The sequence below is a fragment of the Actinia tenebrosa genome, unplaced genomic scaffold (genome assembly GCF_029948245.1).
Source record: "Actinia tenebrosa isolate PJP-AT-01 unplaced genomic scaffold, QUT_ActTen_1.0 PGA_scaffold6__47_contigs__length_16458017, whole genome shotgun sequence".
Lineage (NCBI taxonomy): Eukaryota > Metazoa > Cnidaria > Anthozoa > Actiniaria > Actiniidae > Actinia > Actinia tenebrosa.
The window spans coordinates 8,365,834-8,387,520 of NW_028292583.1; the positions used below are offsets into that span (position 1 = coordinate 8,365,834).

General features: G+C 39.2%; 3 protein-coding genes across 3 annotated transcripts; all 3 read right to left on the reverse strand.

The window, feature by feature from the left end:
• Nucleotides 1–31: 31 nt before the first annotated feature.
• Nucleotides 32–5,284, reverse strand: LOC116289596 (protein SpAN). Its single transcript, XM_089038622.1, has 9 exons — nt 5,130–5,284; nt 4,545–4,613; nt 3,920–4,129; nt 3,416–3,533; nt 2,661–2,752; nt 1,715–1,798; nt 1,267–1,524; nt 883–1,014; nt 32–368 (listed from the first exon to the last, which is right to left on the reverse strand). Exons 1-9 carry the CDS (start codon nt 5,194–5,196, stop codon nt 250–252), a joined length of 1,149 nt encoding a protein of 382 aa, XP_088894748.1. The 5' UTR covers nt 5,197–5,284; the 3' UTR covers nt 32–249.
• A 1,346-nt stretch (nt 5,285–6,630) lies between these two features.
• Nucleotides 6,631–13,059, reverse strand: LOC116289595 (tolloid-like protein 1). Its single transcript, XM_089038623.1, has 9 exons — nt 12,922–13,059; nt 12,701–12,769; nt 11,110–11,286; nt 10,845–10,968; nt 10,627–10,718; nt 9,161–9,244; nt 8,547–8,798; nt 7,491–7,622; nt 6,631–7,116 (listed from the first exon to the last, which is right to left on the reverse strand). Exons 1-9 carry the CDS (start codon nt 13,007–13,009, stop codon nt 6,974–6,976), a joined length of 1,161 nt encoding a protein of 386 aa, XP_088894749.1. The 5' UTR covers nt 13,010–13,059; the 3' UTR covers nt 6,631–6,973.
• Nucleotides 13,060–15,719: 2,660 nt separating this feature from the next.
• On the reverse strand, nt 15,720–20,889 carry LOC116289594 (blastula protease 10). The gene is made up of 9 exons (XM_031696541.2): nt 20,644–20,889; nt 19,941–20,051; nt 19,422–19,631; nt 18,650–18,767; nt 18,062–18,153; nt 17,887–17,970; nt 17,514–17,738; nt 17,283–17,408; nt 15,720–16,725 (listed from the first exon to the last, which is right to left on the reverse strand). The coding sequence occupies exons 1-9, from the start codon at nt 20,780–20,782 to the stop codon at nt 16,607–16,609; spliced, it is 1,224 nt and encodes a 407-aa protein (XP_031552401.2). The 5' UTR covers nt 20,783–20,889; the 3' UTR covers nt 15,720–16,606.
• Nucleotides 20,890–21,687: the final 798 nt, after the last annotated feature.

Consider the following 21,687-nt stretch of genomic DNA (forward strand, 5'->3'; position numbering starts at 1 on the left):
GTTCTGCTCCTTAATTATTCATTCTGGAATGTGTGTTTGTGTCAACATTCTTTTATTAAAAAACCTTTCACAAGAATTACATCAAAAAGCAAACAAATTACAATAAAAGCATTCTTTCTATCAATAGTACTGCCATTCAAATGAAAGTTCTTGTGCTTTATGTACTTTAACATCTTAAGTCAACGAAAAAGTTCTTCGGAGTGGTTTTAATTTCTTGCTTTATTCCTTCATCTATCGACGGGATTTGGTTTATGTACACATTCTACAGCTCTTTTTACAGTAGACTTGCATGTATTCTTTGTGGGTTGAACAATAATTCCCGTTACTACTCCAAGCACTGCAGTTTTTGTTCTTGTCTTGACAGGGAGCTGAACAACACAAAGAAACGATTAGAAAAATCAAATCATGAGAACCCTATAGGTAAAAAATAGATAATGTCCTTCACTTTGGCATCGACATTTGTGCCCTTATTCTTTGGAGATCTGTCCAAATAATGTGCCGCGGCTCGTACTGTACGGGATTGTGCCATTACTCTCAGTGACGCATCTCGTACTGTACGGGATTGTACCATGACACTCAGTGACGCATCTCGTACTGTACGGGATTGTACCATGACACTCAGTGACGCATCTCGTACTGTACGGGATTGTGCCATGACACTCAGTGACGCAGCTCGTACTGTACGGGATTGTGCCATGACACTCAGTGACACAGTTCGAACTGTACGGGATTGTGCCATGACACTCAGTGACACAGCTCGTACTGTACGGGATTGTGCCATGACACTCAGTGACGCATCTCGTACTGTACGGGATTGTACCATGACACTCAGTGACGCAGCTCGAACTGTACGGGATTGTGCCATGATCTTTTTATACTTACTTGGTTGCTTTTTGCACAAACATGTTTTCTTGCAGTTTTTCAACATATATGAATAGTGAGAACTACTGGAGTAGCAATACCCTTTTTTCGACCAGTAATCACACCAAGAACTCAGATCTTGATGTTGACAGCCTTTGAAATGAAACACAAACAGCGTCAGAAAAGTAAGCAAGCATGTTTGGCATGTTCCCTATGGATGATTTACCACAGGCAGGCCACAACTAGGAAAAGCGTAACACTTGAACATTTTAGCTTCTGAACAATTTTCAATTTAAGCAATTCACCCTAGCTTTTCCTTTCTTAGACTTACTAGGCTAATAGTTCAATAGGTTAAATGAGATGACTTAATATTTGTTATACAGAAATCAAAGTTCCCCGTCTAACCTGTAGGTGGGCGTGTAGCTGGTCGAGGAGGACTGGTAGGCGGTATTGATCCACAATAGAGTAACCTGGCTTGTTTGATATCAGCGGGGCTCAGTCCTCTTCTATTACCCAACCGCTTATCACCATTGATTCGAGTGATAGTCGTGCGACCTCGACCAAAAGCTGTGGAGCCGTAATGCATAACACTGTCATAGTCGTAAGGAACACCCAGGCTGTTGATGCGACCACCAGAATACTTCTCGAAGGCGAATCTAAACTCTGGAATCGAGAGAAATCACAAGAGAAATCATGTTTAATTTTTCTTGTCATCTTCATCATCAGTTTCAAAGTCATCATCAACACCATTAAAATCACTGTATGGAAGACATCATCATCATGCATCATGTACCATAGCCATCATCATCACTACAGTCGTACAATTAATGACACATTATATCTTTGTACTCACGTGGTGTAATGTTGTTCCAATAAATCTTGACGTAACGATCTCTGTCTGGCCTGGACTGCTCATGCCAGAATCCAAGAGCGTGTCCTGTGAGTAAAGAAGAGAGCAACATGAGATTTCAATAATACTTAGGATTATTATATATATGTTATTAACTGACCAGGAGGTTCGGATCGGGAAAAAAACTGTGCTCCGATCTCTAACCGCCTGGAAAACATTGCCGAAAAGCAGGGATACCTTACCTAAGGGGGTAGGGGGAGGGAGAGGGGGAAGGGAGAGGGACGGAGACGGGAGAGGACGCCTCCCCCTCCGGTTCGTCCCTCACCCTCCATCCCCTTCCCTAATCCCCTAGGGCGCCGCTACGCAGGCTAATCTTCCTCTCACACTTTAAACAATGGCAAAGAACGTTGGTTACGTTGGTTATGAAAGGATTAAAGATGAGAGTGGCGATGGGATAAAAACAAACTGAAGGCAAACCAAACAACGAGTGAAAGGAAGACCCGAGTAATCAGTATGAGCTGCCTTGGAACCATAGGTATCTCTGCTGATTCCTCGTGTTAGATGTGATTTGGTATCCATAATAGCTTTATAGTGGGAAAGACCACTGAAAATAATGGACTGGCTCCCTTTATAGGAAATTGTGTATACGGCCCTATCCCTCTAGATGGTCGTGTACGTGTAAGTTAATTGTATTTGCTGACCCCATTGTTGTAATTCTCAGCATATACAAAATATGAAAATATACATGATAGCTTTATAGTGGGGAAGACCACTGAAAATAAAGGATTGGCTCCCCTTATAAGAACTGAGGTATACGGCCCTATCCCTCTAGATGGTCGTGTACTTGTAGGTTAATTGTATTTGCTGAACCAATCGTTATGAAAGTATACTAGTTTTCAATCATATTTGAAGCATAAAGAGACGCTTGGTTTAGATTCAGACTACGTACCAATCTCGTGGACAACGATTGCCAAACGATCGCATCTCGGACCAATGGATATTCTCTGGCGTCCACCTACCCTTCCGACATTAGAATAACACCTACACAACGCAACAAGCAATGTTACAGGCTGACCACTTAGTAGGGTTTAAATAATAATAATAATAAAGTTGTCATCGTTGATCACCACCGAAAGTATACAGCAGTGGCGCAGCGGGGTGGAACTGAAAGCATGTGAAGGTGCCTCTAGCAGCTGCTATACAGTCCATGTATAACCCCGGAGCACAGCTCTAACCAGTTGGAATTATACAATACAGTTTGAATTAGTTAGGGTAGGATTTGACTTTCTTCGTTTTATCATTATTGCGTTACCACAAGGACTTGTTTACACTAGCGTCGGAACCGAGTGCCAAGTCAGAAAATTTATCCAATAACGGACCTTACAAGGGCGGATCCAGCCAAAATTTTAGGGGGGGGGGCTAATTGAGTTTAGGGGGGCTGAGTTTCTTCCGTCAACACAAAACAAAACAATAAAAAAAGCATCTAATTCTTCAGTTTTGTTTTGTTTTTTTCTTTCTGCTGAAGGGGGGGCTTCAGCCACCCTTTGCCCCCCCCCCCCCCCTGGATCCGCCCTTGTCTTATGTCTGGCCCATCAGTAACCAAAGCTTGTATATTTTTTTAATCCCCTATGTAAGTTATCAAATCGACGTAACGCTCGTGTGAATCGTAATCCCCAGCTAAAAATGCTGACTTTAGGTACATACCCCCCTCCGGAAAAGAAGCTGAGATATGAGCTTTGGTGTGTTCTTCTTACGAATTGAAGGCACGGTACGTGTTGTGTCCAGTGTCGTATGGCGCTCTTTATTACCGCTCGAGCGTGATCTGCATTCAAACATGTTATATTAATGTCATTTCATTCTCATGGTAATCTACCAAAAATGAAATCAAGGGAGAAAAAAAGTAAATCAAGGGAGACTTAGGTGTATCTACTACGGTGTGTGTGACCCACGCCCGTCAAATTAGAAGCTTAGTATTTTAAAACTGAGCATTAAAATGTACATGTCTGGGGTAGGGGAGGGAGGGAAGGAGGGAGGATGAATTGATGGCTGAGAGGGAGGTATGGGGAAGGGAGAGATCAATGGATGCATGGAGGGATCGAGAGAGGGATAGATTGATGATTTGTTTAGGTTAGTGGTGATTGATGTTCTATATTCATTGGGAATTATGTCAGATCATGCACGGAGCTTCCTGTTGTTCAGTGTACTTACAATTACTTGGTTCAATGGCGTAAGGGATCAGTGGGCGTCCATTCGCTCCCATCCATCGTCTCCCTTTATTAGACATGGCAGCTCTTTTTGGTCTCTTGTTTTTCTTGGGTTTTTGTGTATTTTGAGCATAAGGATACAAACCCTTGCTTCTTAGCTCAGACCTGATGTCATCTGTCATAATAATATCTCCCTGGAACAGCTCAACACCATCTGACAGGACAAAATACATTATTGTAAACATTTGTCTCTTTATAGCGGTTGCTTTCTGATTGGTTAAGCAAAAGATATCGCGTCTTGTAATTGGTTAAAAGCACGGCGTTTAACTAATCCCGCGAATACCCCGATTAGATGTCGTCTCTTCTGCGATTTCTTCTGCTCTACCGTTGACGGCTTGGTTGTTATTTGGCTCCTACTAACCTATAAGTCTGTCACGGCCAATGCTGATAAGTCGAGGTTTTGAGGCTATTGTTAGTCTCCTCCGCAGCCGTGAGGATCTGGGACTGAAACTAATGACGGCTGCAGAGGATGGCTGTTGTCTTTTCAGAGCAGATTGCTCTCACTGGCAAATGGCTTTGATAATGCATTATTTTGGACTATTAAGATATATGTATAATAATTATCTCACCTCTTCTGTACGTTTGTCTGCTGTTGGCTTCAAGGATCATACTAAAGGCATTTTCTGTGTCATTTACATCTGGAATAAAAATAGATAGATACATAGTTTTAAAAACCTACTTCCAGTCAGCTGATGGAAAGACAGACCGTCGCTGTACTTCCGGTCGGTAGTCACGTATTGTGTCACGTAATAACGTGTTTCTATCCTGTTTTTCTATACTCATATTAAACTTTTTTGATTGGCTTTTTAATAAACTTTCTGAAGTTAGATTGATTTGAATTTCACACTAGCCATTAGTCTAAGATTGTAGTTTATGTACATTTAGTGGAATCGATGTTTTTATAGCAACGATGAACAAGAAACATTGAAATCAGTTGGAATTGTTTGCAATTCCAATGAGATCCAGAAAAGCGAGATCCTATCTCTCACAAAGTATAGTGTATAGAGAACAGACATGACCCTGAACTCACCACTATATCTAGATCTATATATCTAGCTGCTCTGGAGCTAGTCAGTGTGCTCGAGAGGTGAAAGAGAGGTGAACGTGTGCTATGATAAAGTATAGTAAGAGAATTTACTGAAGTATTTTTTTACCTTTCGTGGCTCCTTGGACGAGAACCCCAAAGACAAGGGATTGAAACACGATAAATATGATCATCATCAGGGCCGAATCAATTGTTGGCCTAGTTAGTTTACTATGCACTGCTAACGGTAAGTCACCTCATGTGAGTTTTATATACGAGATACAGGAACTCCAACACAGCGGGAGTTTCCAAGGCGTGGATGCGTTATGACGGATGTAGCAGCGATATTTGATACATACTTGAAACCCGTGTATAGGGGCACGGAGAGCAGAGCAGATCATCCACGTATGGGAAAAGATTATCCTACGTAAAGCGGGATTAACTTGAAAATGATGCTCATCCGATAGAAGTAGTCCTGTCTTGAGGGGAAGGGAACTACAAATCGGGATTGGCAAAGGCGTTAAAACCATTGAAAACTTAATAGATCACCAAAACAAGTTTATAAATTTTTCTGATTTATAGAAAAATACAATATTAATACTAATTTCGTAACATATAGGGGTATTGTTGATGCAGTTAAAAACAGAGTAAACCAAATTGATCCAACATTGTGAATGATTTGGACCTGGAAAATTGATAGTCTTTTTTCTTTTAGTATGAGGTTATTCTACCAGATGTTAAGTATGCCCCTAAAGAAAGTAGATATTAAAGATGCTGACTTCTCGGTGCTCTTTCTGTATAGATAAGAAATTGACATACTTGCAAGCACTTCTTCTATCTTTGTGCTCATGCACAGGTTGGTGGTCGTTACATGTTGATAATAAGTCATCACTAAAACTTGACCTTGGAACAATCTTATAACTTTATTTGTCGAACTTCAAATCCTCTATTCTTTTAAACCATCTAATCCTAATTGCAAAGCAACACATATATTATAGTTTCATAAAATATGAACAAAAATACACATTTTGATCATTTCTTAACCACGCAACCAACAAATACTACCTCGAAAAAAAAGGCAGCATCATCGACTACCAGTCATACGTTTTCGAAAAAAATGGGCATCTATCACCATTTTCTTGAGCAAAACTGCATAATTTTCAACTTACAACCTTCACTTACTTCAACCTGTAATTACTCTTCCTCATAACTGTGTTCTATTTTTCAATTTTCAATGTTCTCGGATTCACAAGGGGAAGAGGTTTACATGTTATCCCCTACCCCCCCCCCCCCCCCCCCTTCAAACCCCCTACATCACCCAGGAACCTAGCCTCCTACGCAGACGTTCTTAGTGTCTGTCACCACGAAACGCAACGGCGTGAAAGACAATAAGAAGACTACTGTAGACACAAAACATATACCATTAGTTCAGGGGATTGGGCTACCTGTGATTTTTTCCTAATGTTTATCCTGTTTACGGATTGGAGCCGAAATTCGGTGTGGATCTGGGACTTTAGGCAGCATAATCACGCTGGCACATTTAGTTTACTTTTCCTTAGTTCTCTATGGTCCCCTGATCACCCGCTATGTAGAAATGCTGAACAGTACAGTACAATGCTAAGAATTTTTTATTCATATGAATATAGTTAATAAAAATATATTTATGTATAGATATAAATATATAGTCGATTCTGTGGCGTTTTATTTCTATGTACATGTTATATTTCCTTTTATATCAGTATTTTATGTATTTCATATCCTAGTGCTTACAGATACCGATAAGTGATGACTGTACTGTACTATATACTTAGAACACGCGCACCTGCAGCACTGACAGCAGCAAGCATTTGGTATTCAATTCTCGGAGGAAAGTCTCCTTGTTATTCTCGATTCCGCCTTTTTTTACTGGCTCGCTGTTTCAGCTTCTTCAAGATTCTGATGATTATGCTTTTTGAAGCATAACATTATCATATATTATATTCGGCGTGTGTTATGGACTGTACACAGTCGACAGCTCTTTTTACAGTTGATTCGCATGTAGTTGATGGTGGTGCGTGTCCTGCAGTATCCGAGTTTACTCCAATAAGCACAGCTTTGGTTTTTGTCCTTGCAAACAACTGAGAAACAAATGAGAAACATATATCATTGAACTGAGAGGTTTTTTTACTTGTGACAAAGTGTAACACATGTTCAATTGTGTCTGCGCTTGTGCTAAATATAGTCTCTGCGAATTCATAAAATTCGTCCACCTCAAGAAGCCCCCCTGTCCCTCCCCCTGATTAGAACGCGCTTTTATTCAGTTTTCTGAGACAGAGAAAGGTCAGTCGCAACAAGCATTTATTTGTCCTGGCTTCCGTCCAACAAAACTTTACCAGGGTCTGGAATTAAAGTAGAGGTCGCAGTAAGATAATAACAAGTCTGAGAAATAATTGTAAACGCCAAACCCGACAAGAATGCCGAACTGCTCGTAAAATCATTATGATTAACTTACCAGATCGTTTACTGCAAAAACATGTCTTTTTGCAGTATTTAAGCATCTTTGAATAGTGAGAACTGCTAGATGAGCAGAATCCTCTCCTTGCCCAGTAACTACACGTGGAACTGAAGTCTCTGTGAGAACAGCCTTAAAGTAAAATCATAGACATGTCAGCAAATATAAGAGAGATAAATACCATAGCCATATGAACCGACCCTCGAGCGTTTTTTACCGAGAACGAGGAAAGATAAGTCAGTGAACTATGCATTCAGTATCTATAAATAACTGAAACAACTTGAACACACACATATATAGGTCTATATATAACCCAATCGGTCTGTCCTAGCGCCCTTGACCTATATACTTTTTTGAAGAAAAAAAAGTTCGGAGATCGGAAATCTGGGACCGAAATCAGTTGTAGACTTATTTTGAAATAGATTAGTGTAATAATCTAATAATGTCGATGCACTTAGATAGGCATCTCGTTTTAGTAAACATAAGTACTATTATGAATTATGGCACTTTCAATGGAGATATCGAGATCAAAATTTTTTTTTGAACCCGACCTGATAGATCCCTTTAATAAATAAACAATGCTTTATTTTCAGCATTTAACGTCAAAACTATTCTTTTCGCGTCAAATTTGTTTTCAATTTTATTTAAAACTAATAAATTTGAAAAGAATAAATTTGACGTCAAACGCCGAAAATAAGGCATGGTGGGACTTAGGAAAAGGGGCTTGGAAGCAACGCCATCGAGGGGGGCTCCTGCAATCCTGCTTATCGCGGGTACTATGAGTTTGAAGCGAGGAAAGAATTCTTCTTTTCAAATTCAAGGTTCACATCTAGGTTTATAATCAGATGTACAACATACCCCATGAAAAACAACTCGTGAGAGAAGCGTGTTAGGTACACAGTAATAGATAACACGTACTTGGCCTTGATTTCAAAGGCAATATTTATTTTTTTTGACGTACAGTTTGATACACAAACAATTTTTGGAGTTTGCACAGTCCTACTTTAATGTTAAACATTTACAACAAAATACAGAAATCAATGTTCCCCGGCTAACCTGTAGGTGGGCGTGTAGCTGGTCGCGGAGGACTGGTAGGCGGTTCACAGTAGAGTAGCCTGGCTTGTTTGATATCAGCGGGGCTCAGTCCTCTCTTATTGCTCAACCGTTTATCACCATTGATTCGAGCTATAGTAGTGCGACCTTGACCAAAAGCTGTGGAACGGTAATGCATGATACTGTCATAGTCGTAAGGAACACCCAGGCTGTTGATACGGCCATCATCGTACTTTTCAAAGGCATATTTGAATTCTAGGATCAATACAGAAGATAGAAGACAGAGGATTCAATTGAAAGCCAGGGAGTTCGTAATGAATTGTTTCGTTACGTGACGTAACGTAACGTGACGTGACGCGCGTGACGTGAAGAGTCATCATCGTGACATGAAACTGTTACTATAACTCATTTAGTTGAGTATGTATTAGAGCACTGTGATTGATTCGTGGTATTTCGTCATGTATTTAGCCACTCAGTCTTTCACTGACAAGATCCTACACTGCATTAAATACTGTTGACTTCTAGCCCAGTTTCCGCAGCCCACAGAATGCTAGAATGCTAGAATGCACAATCTCATTTTATTTCTACAGGAATAAGGCCCGAATAAGGTCAGTCACCTGGTTGGATATTCCTCCAGTAAATCCTGACGTAACGATCTCTGTCTGGCCTGGACTGCTCATGCCAGAATCCAAGAGCGTGTCCTGTGAGTAAAGAAGAGAACAACATGAGATTCCAATAATACTTAGGATTATTATATATATTATATATGTTATTAACGGGTAGGTTTGGATCGGGAAAAAAAACTATGCCCGAGGTCTTGAATATGTATACAATTTTGTTGTTGTTTAGCTTTACGCCAGAGGAGGATACACTAGTATCCCAAGTTACTTTGCGAGTTTCGTTTTCCAATATGGCGTCGCTTTCTACTCGTCTGTAGCGGTGTGCGACTTTCACTTTCCGTAGCAGCCGTTACGTGACCTGTACGAGGTAAAAACTCATGACCTTGTATTGTTTATTAAACATACTCTTAATCTACATACATATTTGTTTGGATTTGCGCCAATTGTCAGAGTTATATCGCTCGAGTTCACTTTGTCACGTGGTGTCATACCTGATGTCATATTGGATTTTATATGGTACATCAAGTAAATGCTGCTTTTCACATATTTGAGTATTTTAAGTTTAAGCAACAAATATGTGTCATTCAGATATTTAGGAAAAGCAAAACCTTGAAATGACTAAAAGTGACCCATGATTTATAGTCTTTTGGACAGTCACAATTGAAGTATATTTACGACAATTTATCGCAAACGCGACTCGTAAAAGGTGTGATATTTTTTGCCCATTTCATACAAAACAAAAATATTTGATAAACCTTACTTACTCCTATACTAGATGTAGAAGTAAGGCGAATAAGAGCTGAGCTACGGACGTTATTGAACAAGTAATCCATCGAAGAGTTGTCACTCGTTGTTGTTGGAACAAGAGCGACACGTCTCTCTCTCAACTTCTCCAAAAAACTGACGTGAACGAGTCTAAAAACGACTTGTACTCCTTCAAGGCCGGGTAAACAAACAGAAAAATCATCTTTTGAAACACAATGAACATACAATAATGAAATATCTTGAAAAGCATTTGCCGAGTCTGAACACTGCCATCTTGTTGTGCACTCTAAGCCGGTCGAACCAAAGTGATGACGTCACGAAAAAGTGATAATATAGTATCAAACACAATGCATTCTGGGATACTAGTGGAACCTCCTCTGGCTTTACGCTATCCTAGAATACTGGACCTCGCCGGGTCGGAAATAGGAAATAACATCCTCTCTAAACGCCTGCAAAACATTGCCTGGAAAACACTGCCTGGAAAACATTGCCTGGAAAACATTGCTTGGAAAACATTGCCTGGAAAACATTGCCTGGAAAACATTGCCTGGAAAACATTGCCTTGAAAACAGTGCCAAAAAGCAGGGATACCTTAGCGGCAGATCCATCGCTTTGAACGTTTCAAACCACGTGTTATTCCCATGAGTATTAGCACAACACCATCATGCTGTAACTAGATTAGATTAGATCAAAAGTACCTATCTCATGGATAATGGTCGTTAACAGTCCACATCCCTGACCAATGGAAATTCTTTGACGTCCACCCATTCGTCCGACATCAGAAAAACACCTAAGACATCAAAATATAGCAAAGTCAAACGATGTCCACATAAAACAAAAGTCCTTTACATGTTAAATACATGCAAGTTAAACTGAAAGCAGGCTGTCCGGGGAACAGAAATGAGTTAATTCTTACCCCTCTCCAGCATAGAAGCTTATGTATGATCGCTGATTTGTTCTCTGTACGAACCGCAGGCACGGCACGTGTTTTGTCCAGCGCCTCATGGCCATATGTATTGTCCGCTTAGTGTGATCTGCAACTAAACACCCATTGAGTTATTGTAATGATTCAGTGCTTACATATAACACTAAGATAGGTATGTATTAGTTAAGGACCTCTGCATCGTTTTCTTCCCCCATCTAGTACACACTAATCATTTCATCAGTTTCAGTGCACTTACAATTATTTGGTTCAATGACGTAAGGGATCAGTGGGCGTCCATTCGCGTCCATCCATAGTCTCGATTTATTAGACATGGCAGCTCTTTTTGGTCTCTTGCTTTTCTTGGGTTGTTGTGTATTTTGAGCATGAGGATACAAACCCTTGCTTCTTAGGTCATACTTGGTTTTAACACCATCTGTGCAACAAAATACATTTATGTTAGGCAATGACTGCAGAGCGTTGACCAAGTGTTGCCAGAGGGGAAATGACTGTATCGATCACACGTATTCGAATATTTTTGGACCCGCAAATTGGCCACCCGTCTACACATAATAGCTGTGAATATGGCCTCATGTTGACGGTCACGAACCCGAAGTTGCGAATTCAAAAATATCCGAATCGTGTGGACTGGAACATAGGAGAGCTTTCGCGCTTTCTGAATGCTTAACACTTTTGCGGCTGTGAGCTAAAGAAAATGCTTCATGCAAGGTCATGCAACGAAAACGATTCATCTGCTCTAATTAACACACACACAAACAGATCACACTCGGCGGACCGTGAACAAGGTCAGACATCATCAAATGCATTTGTTATATACCAAGTGCCTGTCCATTTTTTTCTTCTCATTGATAAAGAAGAGTGTCACGTAGTGGTAATACAATTTCACTATTTCTCGATAACCTTTTTGAGAGGGCCACAACACATTTATATTCTCAGGCGAATAACCAACTGGAAGTGATCAGTCTCGGGAAATAGAAGTTTTTCTTAATTTTTAAAATCAAAAAATTAAAATATTGCCTGTATTAATATGACACTTTGTATATACGAAAAACACTCATTATCTTTAGCATCATTATCATCATCATCTTGCGGCCTTGACCGAGATGTCTCGCACAATGCAGAGCCACTTTGGATCTCCCATGGCGACAGTAAGGTCATCCAGTTTTATCCCAGTATTCCTGGATATGGCTCTTCCACAGGAGAGTAGATTAGATAACATTAGAGACCTTTAGCATCAGTGTTTGCAGCTACTGCGCTAGCCGCTAGGGATCAAGCCCCGAAAAACGTCCGCAAACACGGAGATACACTACAGCATCAATGAAATACAATATGGCGGCTTCTTCTAGCAACAGCTTCTTTATGACGCCTTGCTAAATGTCGAAAGTTAGACAGAAAACTATTCGAATCTAAAGCGCTATATCTACGCAGGTTACTTTTCAGGGTTCAATACAATTTAGAGCATTCATTATCCGGAGAGCCTCGTTATTGTGCTAGAATCATCTCTATCGTGGCCACTCAAGTGATGACGTCATAAAGTCTAAATTTCGCGTTATCATATTTTTGTTTCCCAATTTCTATAGACAATCGAAAAAGACTTTTACACACCAAAATTTGACGAGAATCGGACAAATATCAGCTGAGATTGTATATCGAAAATTAAAGATCGAGAATTGTTGAAGCCAAAATATACTTTTTCGTGACGTCACACGAGTACTGTTGGATGACGTTCGTCTTCCAAAAATCGTGAGGTGTAAACCGCTCTAACTTGGAATATGAATATATTTGATCATGACATTATGAGCGTATAGTACAATAAAAAAACGTCTTACCTCTACGAAATTTATTGTTTTCCTTGGCTTTCTTGATAAGGCCAAATGAAGGTTCTGTATTATCCACATCTAGAAAATGAAGTGAAAGGTATTGCTAGATATGTAGACCATTATATTCAGGCAGGCAACTAGCCAACGATGATGAATCAAGAATCAAATAAGCTAGAAATAATACTCTTAGTGAGTCAGTCATTCATAGTAAACAACACTTGACTTTTTACCTTTGTGGAGCCCTTGTGCAAAAGTACTAAGATCAAGTACAACAGAGCATAAAACAAATAAGTGCAACATTACTGGACGAGACTTCATTGTTATTTCTTTGGTCTTGTGACTAAACGTTGTTGTGCAGAGTTGATGCAAACTATCCTGATGCGTTGGTTTTTATAGTGCACAAAAGGGGAACTCGAACCCAGTGCGCAATTGATTTTATGGATTAACCTTGGATAGATATTTAACCGTTGACTGAAAGTTCAAGTGAAACTTGAAATACTACGTCGAAAAATTAAGCGGCCGAGAGAAAACGACGCGTAGCGGGCAGTCCTGCAGAGAGACAGGCGGCACTGCTTTGCAGTATTGAGATTGTTGAGATAGCTGATAGTTGAACTACAGAAGTATATAAGATGAATTTAAGATGAAGTGTAACCTATGAGTGAAAGATATGCTAGTGTTTCAAAACGCATGTCAACTAGAATATAGTAGTGTTGAGGGAGAGAGGAACGGGAGGTGGGGTCCAAGAAATTCGTGGGATCAAAACTTCTAGAATCACAGCAGAGAACCAAATAACAACTGTTCTGACGTATGCTTTATATTTATATTAGTCTCGATCGAGTTTTTTTCCTCATGTATACAATATCTAGAATCTTCCATTATCAAGTTACCTGTAGAAAAAAAGAACAATTCAAGCCATAGGATCATACGATAGTACTGAACTGACTTAACACGACTTGACAGCCATCGATAAGACAAAAGCTGAAGAGCGTGCGACAGATTACGAGTTTGACCAGATTTTGACCACAACGGAATTTGGATTGCGATCTTGGACTGCGAAAGAACCTGATTCTATATTCTAGAAGCACAGAAAATAACCAACAAACATTTCTACTGAATCACGTACTAGCTGCCATCGAAACATCGAAAAATCAAACTTCAATCCTTAAAAAAAGAGGAATTTTTACCCCCAAAGACTAGAAATGTGTGTAGGGGATCCATTAATTGATTGAATATGAGGACCCTCGAGATTGACAATCGTAGACCTGATGTTTGAGGTGTTCTGTAGCAGAGCACTAGTGAGCACATTCCTCGCTGTCTGGCTCTGTGGAATGTTACTTAATGGTGTTATTTTCAGTGCTTTATACTCAGCTATGTCCGATTCCTTTTTTGCAAGCGTATACGGCCAATAATCTAGACGTGATGTTCGAGGTGTTCTGTAGTAAAGCACTAGTTAGCAAAAAAAAAAAAAAAAAACGAATGTTGGCCGATTCGAAAGTTCAAACTACTTTCATTACATTTTGACCTAACTTCGGCTTACGCCCACAATAATCTTTACTTCACTTGAATATACTCATATACAACGGAAAGTTATACTACAGCAAGGCCGAACAGGACCCAAACTGAAACCACACACGTGGAAAAAATAAGAACGTGTGAACCATCCATACAAAGATGCGCCCTTAAGGGTTTTAGCGTTACAAAGCAATTTTTCGGCCAAGATATGAACCCCATGTCCACAATGAAGCTAACCGTTGATGACTTACTAACGACGTCAGGTTATTGTATACTACTCCATTATCACTAACCAGACAACAACACGTGCCACAACATACACTCACGTGGCGAAAAAAAAACATTCATTTATTTCAATCTCTTGTCTTGAGCGTCACAAATTACATTTTCCACTATACTATTAACCAGTGGCGGATCCAGGACTTTAAGAGGGGAAGGGTTCATTTTTGCAAATCTCGGCACAACAATAACGTTCTCTTGCATCATCATTTTTCCCATGAGGCACATCACTGGCCTAGGGGCGCTCCTGATATGGATAACCTATCCACCAATCCCATTTCATATTAAATCTCATGAGTTAGTACCATCTTTATTTATTTAAAAAAATCCAAGGTACCCGCCAGTGGGGGGGGGGGGGGGGTCCTTTCCCCCCAATTAACCCCCCCCCCCCTAAATCCGCCACAGTTAACATAGTTTATGTTAAATTTTTATTAAATTACTATACATCATTACCAATCCTTAGAAGAGATTAAAACTTCTTAACGATAAGAAAGTGCAATCATAATGCTGCAAGTTCTTTTCCTATAGGGTTAAATGTTAAGATTAAATAATTAACTTATAAACTACTTTATCATAGCATTACAAATTGATTTATTAGCTGATAAATGAAACTCCTGGCTCTTCAGTTAAACGCCCTAGTCCGGCCGGGCTTATAACTGACTGAAAGCTAGGCTTGACATCTACAGATTCCTTTTTCAAAGAAAATTTTAGAATAACAAAGAAAAATCGTCTGAAATCAATGCGAATAATCAGTTAACCTCTGCGGATTTCCTGAGGATATCTTTTCTCTGTTTTTATTTCTTTGACAAAGCTCAGTTTTAGCGAATATTCTAGAACAACTGAGGAACAGTATGACGTCACCGCTGACGACATATACCTGTCATCAACCGAAGATATTATCCTCTTTAAAAAAACATACTTATTTCGAAAACCTTTAAATATTTCCGTTCTCAAAGGAATCATATAGAACCCGATAGCCTACGTAGCGCCCAGTGTTGTTGCCTTAGCTTTCCCACAGCCATCTGACCCCTATTTCCCATCCCTTTTGGGCCGCTAAACGGATTAAACCCCGGCCAAGTTGGCTCTGGGTTCAGAGGCTCTCTCGCTCCAGCTCCGAAACCTACAACCACGAACTGACTGGAGCGAGAGAGCTTCCGGAATGTCGAATCAAAACCTTCATTCTCCGTTAAAAGTACTTCTTTGCAACAAAACGTACATATATTTCGAAGTTTACTAGTTAAGCCATGCTAGAGTGATTTTACTAGAAGGTTACTGGAGATATGTTTCGTGTAGGACTCTCTCTGCGCAACGCTTTCAACGAAACCATATAAAACATAGTGATTGATTGATTGATTGATTGATTGATTGATTGGTTGATTGGTTGATTGAAGACCTTATTTTGATTGAAGACTTTATTTAATGAGGGTGACACGTGATAGTAATTTTGCTAACTGATCAACTTGTGGCCCTCGAGTGGTTCTTTTACGTCCGCCTTTTACAGGGTTATATAGTGAAGACAGACGGGACCTACGGTTTTAAGACTTTGTCCGAGAAGACTTGAAGGTCTAACCATTTGCAGATATAATTACAAAGGCAACACCTTCTCCTCAGTTATTTTAAGACCCTGAGTGTTGGTCCGGCTGAGGCTTGAACCACGACCTTCCGCACAACAGACCGACGCTCTTACCAACTGAGCTGACCGGGTGGCGGTATATAACGTTTTAAAGGTCAGATGATAAAGATTTTTATAATAAGAGGCTTAAACACAAATTGGGCACGCTCGGTAGAGGTGAACTAGTGGCATGGCGTTACGGCTTCGAAAAAGATAAACTTCTAAAAGTGTTAGCGATTTTTAATTTTTTGCTTCTTTAATATGTTATTTAATTTTAAAGTTAGTGGAATATTGAAAATTTCAAGTCACCTCAAATTATCAAAAATCAGTCACACAAATTGCCAACCATACAATCCAATAAAGCCACGTGATCAAACCTATTTTCAAAATGATTAGCACATTGCATCATGAAGACAACGCTTATAAACCATTCAACCAATGCCTATACATCTTGATAATTAATAAATAAAGTATTTCGTTCATAATAAATAACTATTTAGTATTAATAATGGTTAATGGCAAAATCCACAGCTTTTTCTACAGTTTAAGTTCATCCAGTCCTTGTGAGCATCGTTGGTACAATACCCTGCATTAACGTATCCCAGACATCCCGAATTCGTGTCTTCGCAAACTGAAATGCAAAATAAATGATCTTTTAATATTTAGTCTTCGTACAATCTCTAAAATTATAATCAAGAGTCTCATGTCAAGCACGAAAAGACAAATTAACTCGAGTTTGTCGAAATAAAAATACAATAAAAATAAAGGTTAAAATAATAAGACGTTTTTTCTTTTGCAATGTTTTGAAGTCCACAAGTTTACACGGGTTTGTCTTAAGTGTGTAGCTTTGTCAATAAACGATGGTTATTTAGTTCTTTCAAATGTTGAATGGAGCCATTAGTAAACTTATTTCATTTCAGTTTTACGACTTTTCAACTAATTTTGAGCTCATTTATTGAACTTCTAATTTGTTCAGTTCGTGCTATCATTTGCTATTTTTTTCTCAGTATGTGTTTGTTTGGTCTCGTTCATTCGCCAAAAATGGCGGACGTTTTGCTTTGTTATCGAAGTGTCAATACTCAGGTGTTTTTCATTAGTTAACAACATCTTTAATTTTATTGGCTGCTACGCAATCAATGAGTCTAACAAACCCCTTCTGACAGTAGTTAAAGCAACATAACGGCTTACCTTTACATATACAAGTCTTCTTACAGCTATTGTACATAAAGGTCTTGTAGACTTTGTTATCACAGTAACCAATAACTCCCCATCTTGGACAGTTAACATCGAGATCACTATACAAAATCTGACAAGCTGCAAGAAAACATTAAAAACAATTGATGTTATAGTATATAAATATACATATATATGAACTGTTAATGTTACTGCCAGATCCAGAACTTTTATTTGACAGCTTACCATTTGTCCTTGGGCAATATAGCAGCCTGGCCTGTTCAACGTCTTTGTCACTCAGACCATTCCGCTGACCAAAGGTAGTGCTGCCGTTCAAACTCTCGATGGTGTTAAGTGAAGGGGATTTAGAAAACGCTTTTGGACCATAATGCATCAGACTGGCTAGATCATATTCCACTCCAAGGTCGTTAGTGTCGGAGTTGTCGATCATTTTGAATTCATCAAGGTCGTCTTTTGATCAAAAAAGCAAAAGGAAAAACGATTTATTGATATTGTAATGACGTCTTGTCTGGTCTCGTGTACTAGCGTCAGACGTCAGATCCAATGACGTCACATGTAGTCTCATATAATGACGTCATAATCAATCATGCATATTTACCTGACCGAATATTGTTCCATAATATTTTGACGTATCTATCTCGGTCTGGTCGGGACTGTTCATGCCAGAAGCCAAGGGCGTGTCCTATTCCAGTTGAAAGACAGCTGTCAGTCATTGATTGATTATGTGATATGCTATTTATAGCAGCACACGAGTAAATCATTGAGATACTAACCTATTTCATGTGCAATAACTCCCATTACTGCACATCCTGGACCAATAGAAATTCTTTGTTTGCCTCCTTTGCGACCAACCCATGAAAAACACCTGATAGTAATATACACATATTTACAACGACAAGTATGACGTAAATTAGAGTGTGGGGATTGAAGGGAAGGAGAAATCTTCTCGATGGCAGATACGTTTTTTTAGAGTATGTATTCTCATAAGAATAACAGCCTATGTTTAACCCACAAATTAAACCTCATCCTGAATCCTTGAATGCGAGGCCACGCGGGGGGAATCTATTGTTCCAGTCGATATGGCTGCCGCATGAGTAAGGCGCATTCTCCCATGTGCGTTACATTGATTGTTATTTATGATAAGTGGTGAACAAAAAGCAAACCACAGACAGACAGACAGACAGACAGACAGACAGACAGACAGAAAGACAGACAGACAGACAAGCAAACCACAGACAGACAGACAAACAGACAGACAGACAGACAGACAGATAGACAGACAGAAAGACAGACAGACAGACAAGCAAACCACAGACAGACAGACAGACAGACAGACAGACAGACAAATAACTCGGACTCACCCCTGACCAGAGAAAAAGCTCAGATAGTCTGGCTGATTAGTTCTGGGTACAAACGAGATGCAAGGCACGTTAGTGTGCCAGTGATCCATAGCTTGGGTGATAATTGTCTTATCGGGAACTGAAATCAAACCAACCACAAGAGATTAGAATTCTGACACAACTGACATAAAGTAAGAGAAAATAAACTAAGAGAAGGAATCTCTGGTACCAAGAGAATATCATGTACTTCATGTTCTCTTGCTGGTACTCATAAGCACCGTTTGACATCATGCGGTTTGCTCACGCGGTTTTCTTGAAAAATACATGAGCAAACAGAGTAGAGCACGCGCAGTATGCTTATGCAGAAAAACAAACGATCAAATGATTGACTCTAAAAATAGGCATAAAATATTCTAAAAATAGCATCAAAGAGTGCTCATGATGGGCACGGGGGTTCCTAATCTTAGTTCAATTTCTCTTTTATAAAGTATACAAACAGCAACGTAGCGAGAGGCCCGTAGTTTCAGCAAGTGTGGATGAATGCCGCATTCTGTGCTAAAGGCATTCACGAAATTCATATTAATCTATGGAAACAACTATCTAGTAGCTAGGGACTTTTCTATCATTCTAAAATGGAACTCAATATATCTAACATTTCGACATTTTCTGTTAAAAATATGATATATATGTTTAAAATATTTAAAATGAAAACCTCTCTAAATTAAAACCCTTGAATGTGTCGCTAGGAGCAGAACTATCAAATAGTAAATGATAGAAAGAAGTACCGGCTTACCACTTGAAGTCTCGATAACATACGGAACTTCAACTTGACCATTGGCAATTGGCCATTTCTTTTGGCCATGCGAAGTTACAGCTCTTTTCTTCCGCCGCTGATCATTTTCTTTCCTGATGGGAAGGGTCATGATATCTGTATGGCTGTTTTTCAAGGCGGTTCGAATGTCATCCGTCATAACAATGTCTCCTTGAAAAAGTTCTTCGCCTTCTAAAATATCAAGTATGGTTTTGGGAAGTTACTATATTGCTGGCCTATAGTTAACAATCATTCGCTGAAGGCTAAGTGATCATCGGGGAATAATAAGTTATTATTCCCGATATTCACTGAGCTTGAGCTAGGTGAATATGATTGTCTTAGTATAAATACACAGTTGATTCTTTCAAAAAAAGGAAAAAAAAGAAGATAAAAGACACATTTTTTCCCGGTAACAGCAACAAAGCGGCTGGCCGCCATTTTGGATTATCGCTTGAGGTGATTCGTTATCCAAAATTACACTCGTACATGTGGTCTACCTACCGTCAGGTGCTCTGTTCTTCATCCTTCCTAAACCAGATGAAAATTTCTTTCTCTCTGAATTAAGCCTCAAGATGAAGTCAAAAATATCCACTCCAGCCTTGTTTTTATGTTCTAAAATAAAGGAAATCATGCCGAGCAAGTTAGCTTTTTGATCGGTTTAAACTGACGCGTGCTTCAATACATATATTGCCAATAAAAACCAAACATTTACAGAAAGGGCACCCCTGCAGTCGAGCGATCAAGAAAATTGGCTTCTTACTTCTTCTAACAATACTTTGGTAACACAGCTCGACATGATGTAGCGTTAGCTAGTCACAAGCTGTCAGAGCACCAGCGCTGCACACTCGTCTCCACGCATTTGTTAGATAACGATTAATTAAAGATCTGTAAATCGTTGGATTATAAGATTAAGGGGTTGAGAAAAGTATACATAGTCCATCACGCAGTTCGAGATGGAAAAATACGCATTGGATCCGTATTTCAAGACGTCGACCAGACTTCACCATGCACAGTGCGTCTGGGATGTCTTCTGTGGCTGATCGTCCAATCACTTAATCACATTCGTATTTGTCAAAACTACAAAAGATTTACTCCCTCTACCTATCGGCTGCTTTAAATTCCCAATCACTTCTGAATTAGTTTGTAATGTACATGCTACATGTATCCCAAGAAATGTCAGCTCGTGTTTGAGATCATAGCTTACCTTCGTTTGATACGAGAGAAAGATATTCTGTTTCTTTAGCTTGCCTTGACTCATGTAGAGGTAAAGATTCGCTTGTTTTTAGAATAAAATTAAGTAAAAGAGTCACGAAAATCTGCTTCCAAAAAACTCTTGTTTCCATAGGTGATGATATTAAGACAGATCTATAAATATTTCTATCTGTGTGTCAGCCTGTTGTGTTAATGAGCTAAATAAATTGCATTTGTTTGCATTGGCAACTTGCTTTATATAGCATTCTCTCTCGTCTATTTATGCAACAGCAACAGTTAAAAAGCTGGGTGTGTTTTAATGACGTACTGTGTTCACTATCAACCATTAAACTGCCTTCCTGTCCAATTTGGGACGGAATTAACACGACATTGGTTGAGCTTCCGCAGATATTTTGTTCCTGTCGTGCGCGATTCTCGTATTCAGTTTTGCAGCTTTTCTTCTTCCTTGGTGAGTTTCTCATCTCATGGGACATAGTATAACTCATGTGTCTTCTCAAACCAATACAAATTTATAGCAAATATATACAACTACAACAATCATTCAAGTCTTTCAACTGAGTTGAATTGATTTCTCTTCAGTTCAACACTGTGCTCTCTAAATTCACAAAGGAACTTGACGCTGTAGACTGAAAAAACGAAATCCATGCATCAGAGCCAGCTGAGATGTAGATAAGTGAGAAGAGTCGTTGACTTAATATATTTACACTGAATATTTGTATATCGCAGTCCTCAAACTATCGGCTGATCATAGACACTAAGTACTTTTTCAAAATGATAAATATAGAACAATGGAAACTGATCCAAACATGAGATCTATGTTTGGTCATACTTAAATAATCGATTAAAAACAATTAAATAGCACTTGAGTAAATCATGATTATTTATTTAGACGTTTGAGTGGCTCTCGTATTTTTCAAGTCTCTTATTTCTAAACCAAATAATCGTCATTCTATACAAACGGTGCGGGTTTTTATCTGATTTGACTCATCTAAGAAACCAATTTCGTGCAGCCCCGAGATATTTTGATAACACAAAA

Coding starts and splice junctions, on each gene's coding strand:
- LOC116289596 (XM_089038622.1), bottom strand. CDS start 5,196: ATGATGATCATATTTATCGTGTTTCAATCCCTTGTCTTTGGGGTTCTC. Junction 4,614..5,129: donor CGTCCAAGGAGCCACGAAAG/GTAAAAAAATAC, acceptor TTTTTATTCCAG/ATGTAAATGACACAGAAAAT. Junction 4,130..4,544: donor CAGACAAACGTACAGAAGAG/GTGAGATAATTA, acceptor TTGTCCTGTCAG/ATGGTGTTGAGCTGTTCCAG.
- LOC116289595 (XM_089038623.1), bottom strand. CDS start 13,009: ATGAAGTCTCGTCCAGTAATGTTGCACTTATTTGTTTTATGCTCTGTT. Junction 10,719..10,844: donor AGCTTCTATGCTGGAGAGGG/GTAAGAATTAAC, acceptor TTGATGTCTTAG/GTGTTTTTCTGATGTCGGAC. Junction 8,799..9,160: donor CTGGAGGAATATCCAACCAG/GTGACTGACCTT, acceptor TATTGATCCTAG/AATTCAAATATGCCTTTGAA.
- LOC116289594 (XM_031696541.2), bottom strand. CDS start 20,782: ATGGAAACAAGAGTTTTTTGGAAGCAGATTTTCGTGACTCTTTTACTT. Junction 17,409..17,513: donor ATATTGCCCAAGGACAAATG/GTAAGCTGTCAA, acceptor GTTTTCTTGCAG/CTTGTCAGATTTTGTATAGT. Junction 16,726..17,282: donor GAAGACTTGTATATGTAAAG/GTAAGCCGTTAT, acceptor TTTGCATTTCAG/TTTGCGAAGACACGAATTCG.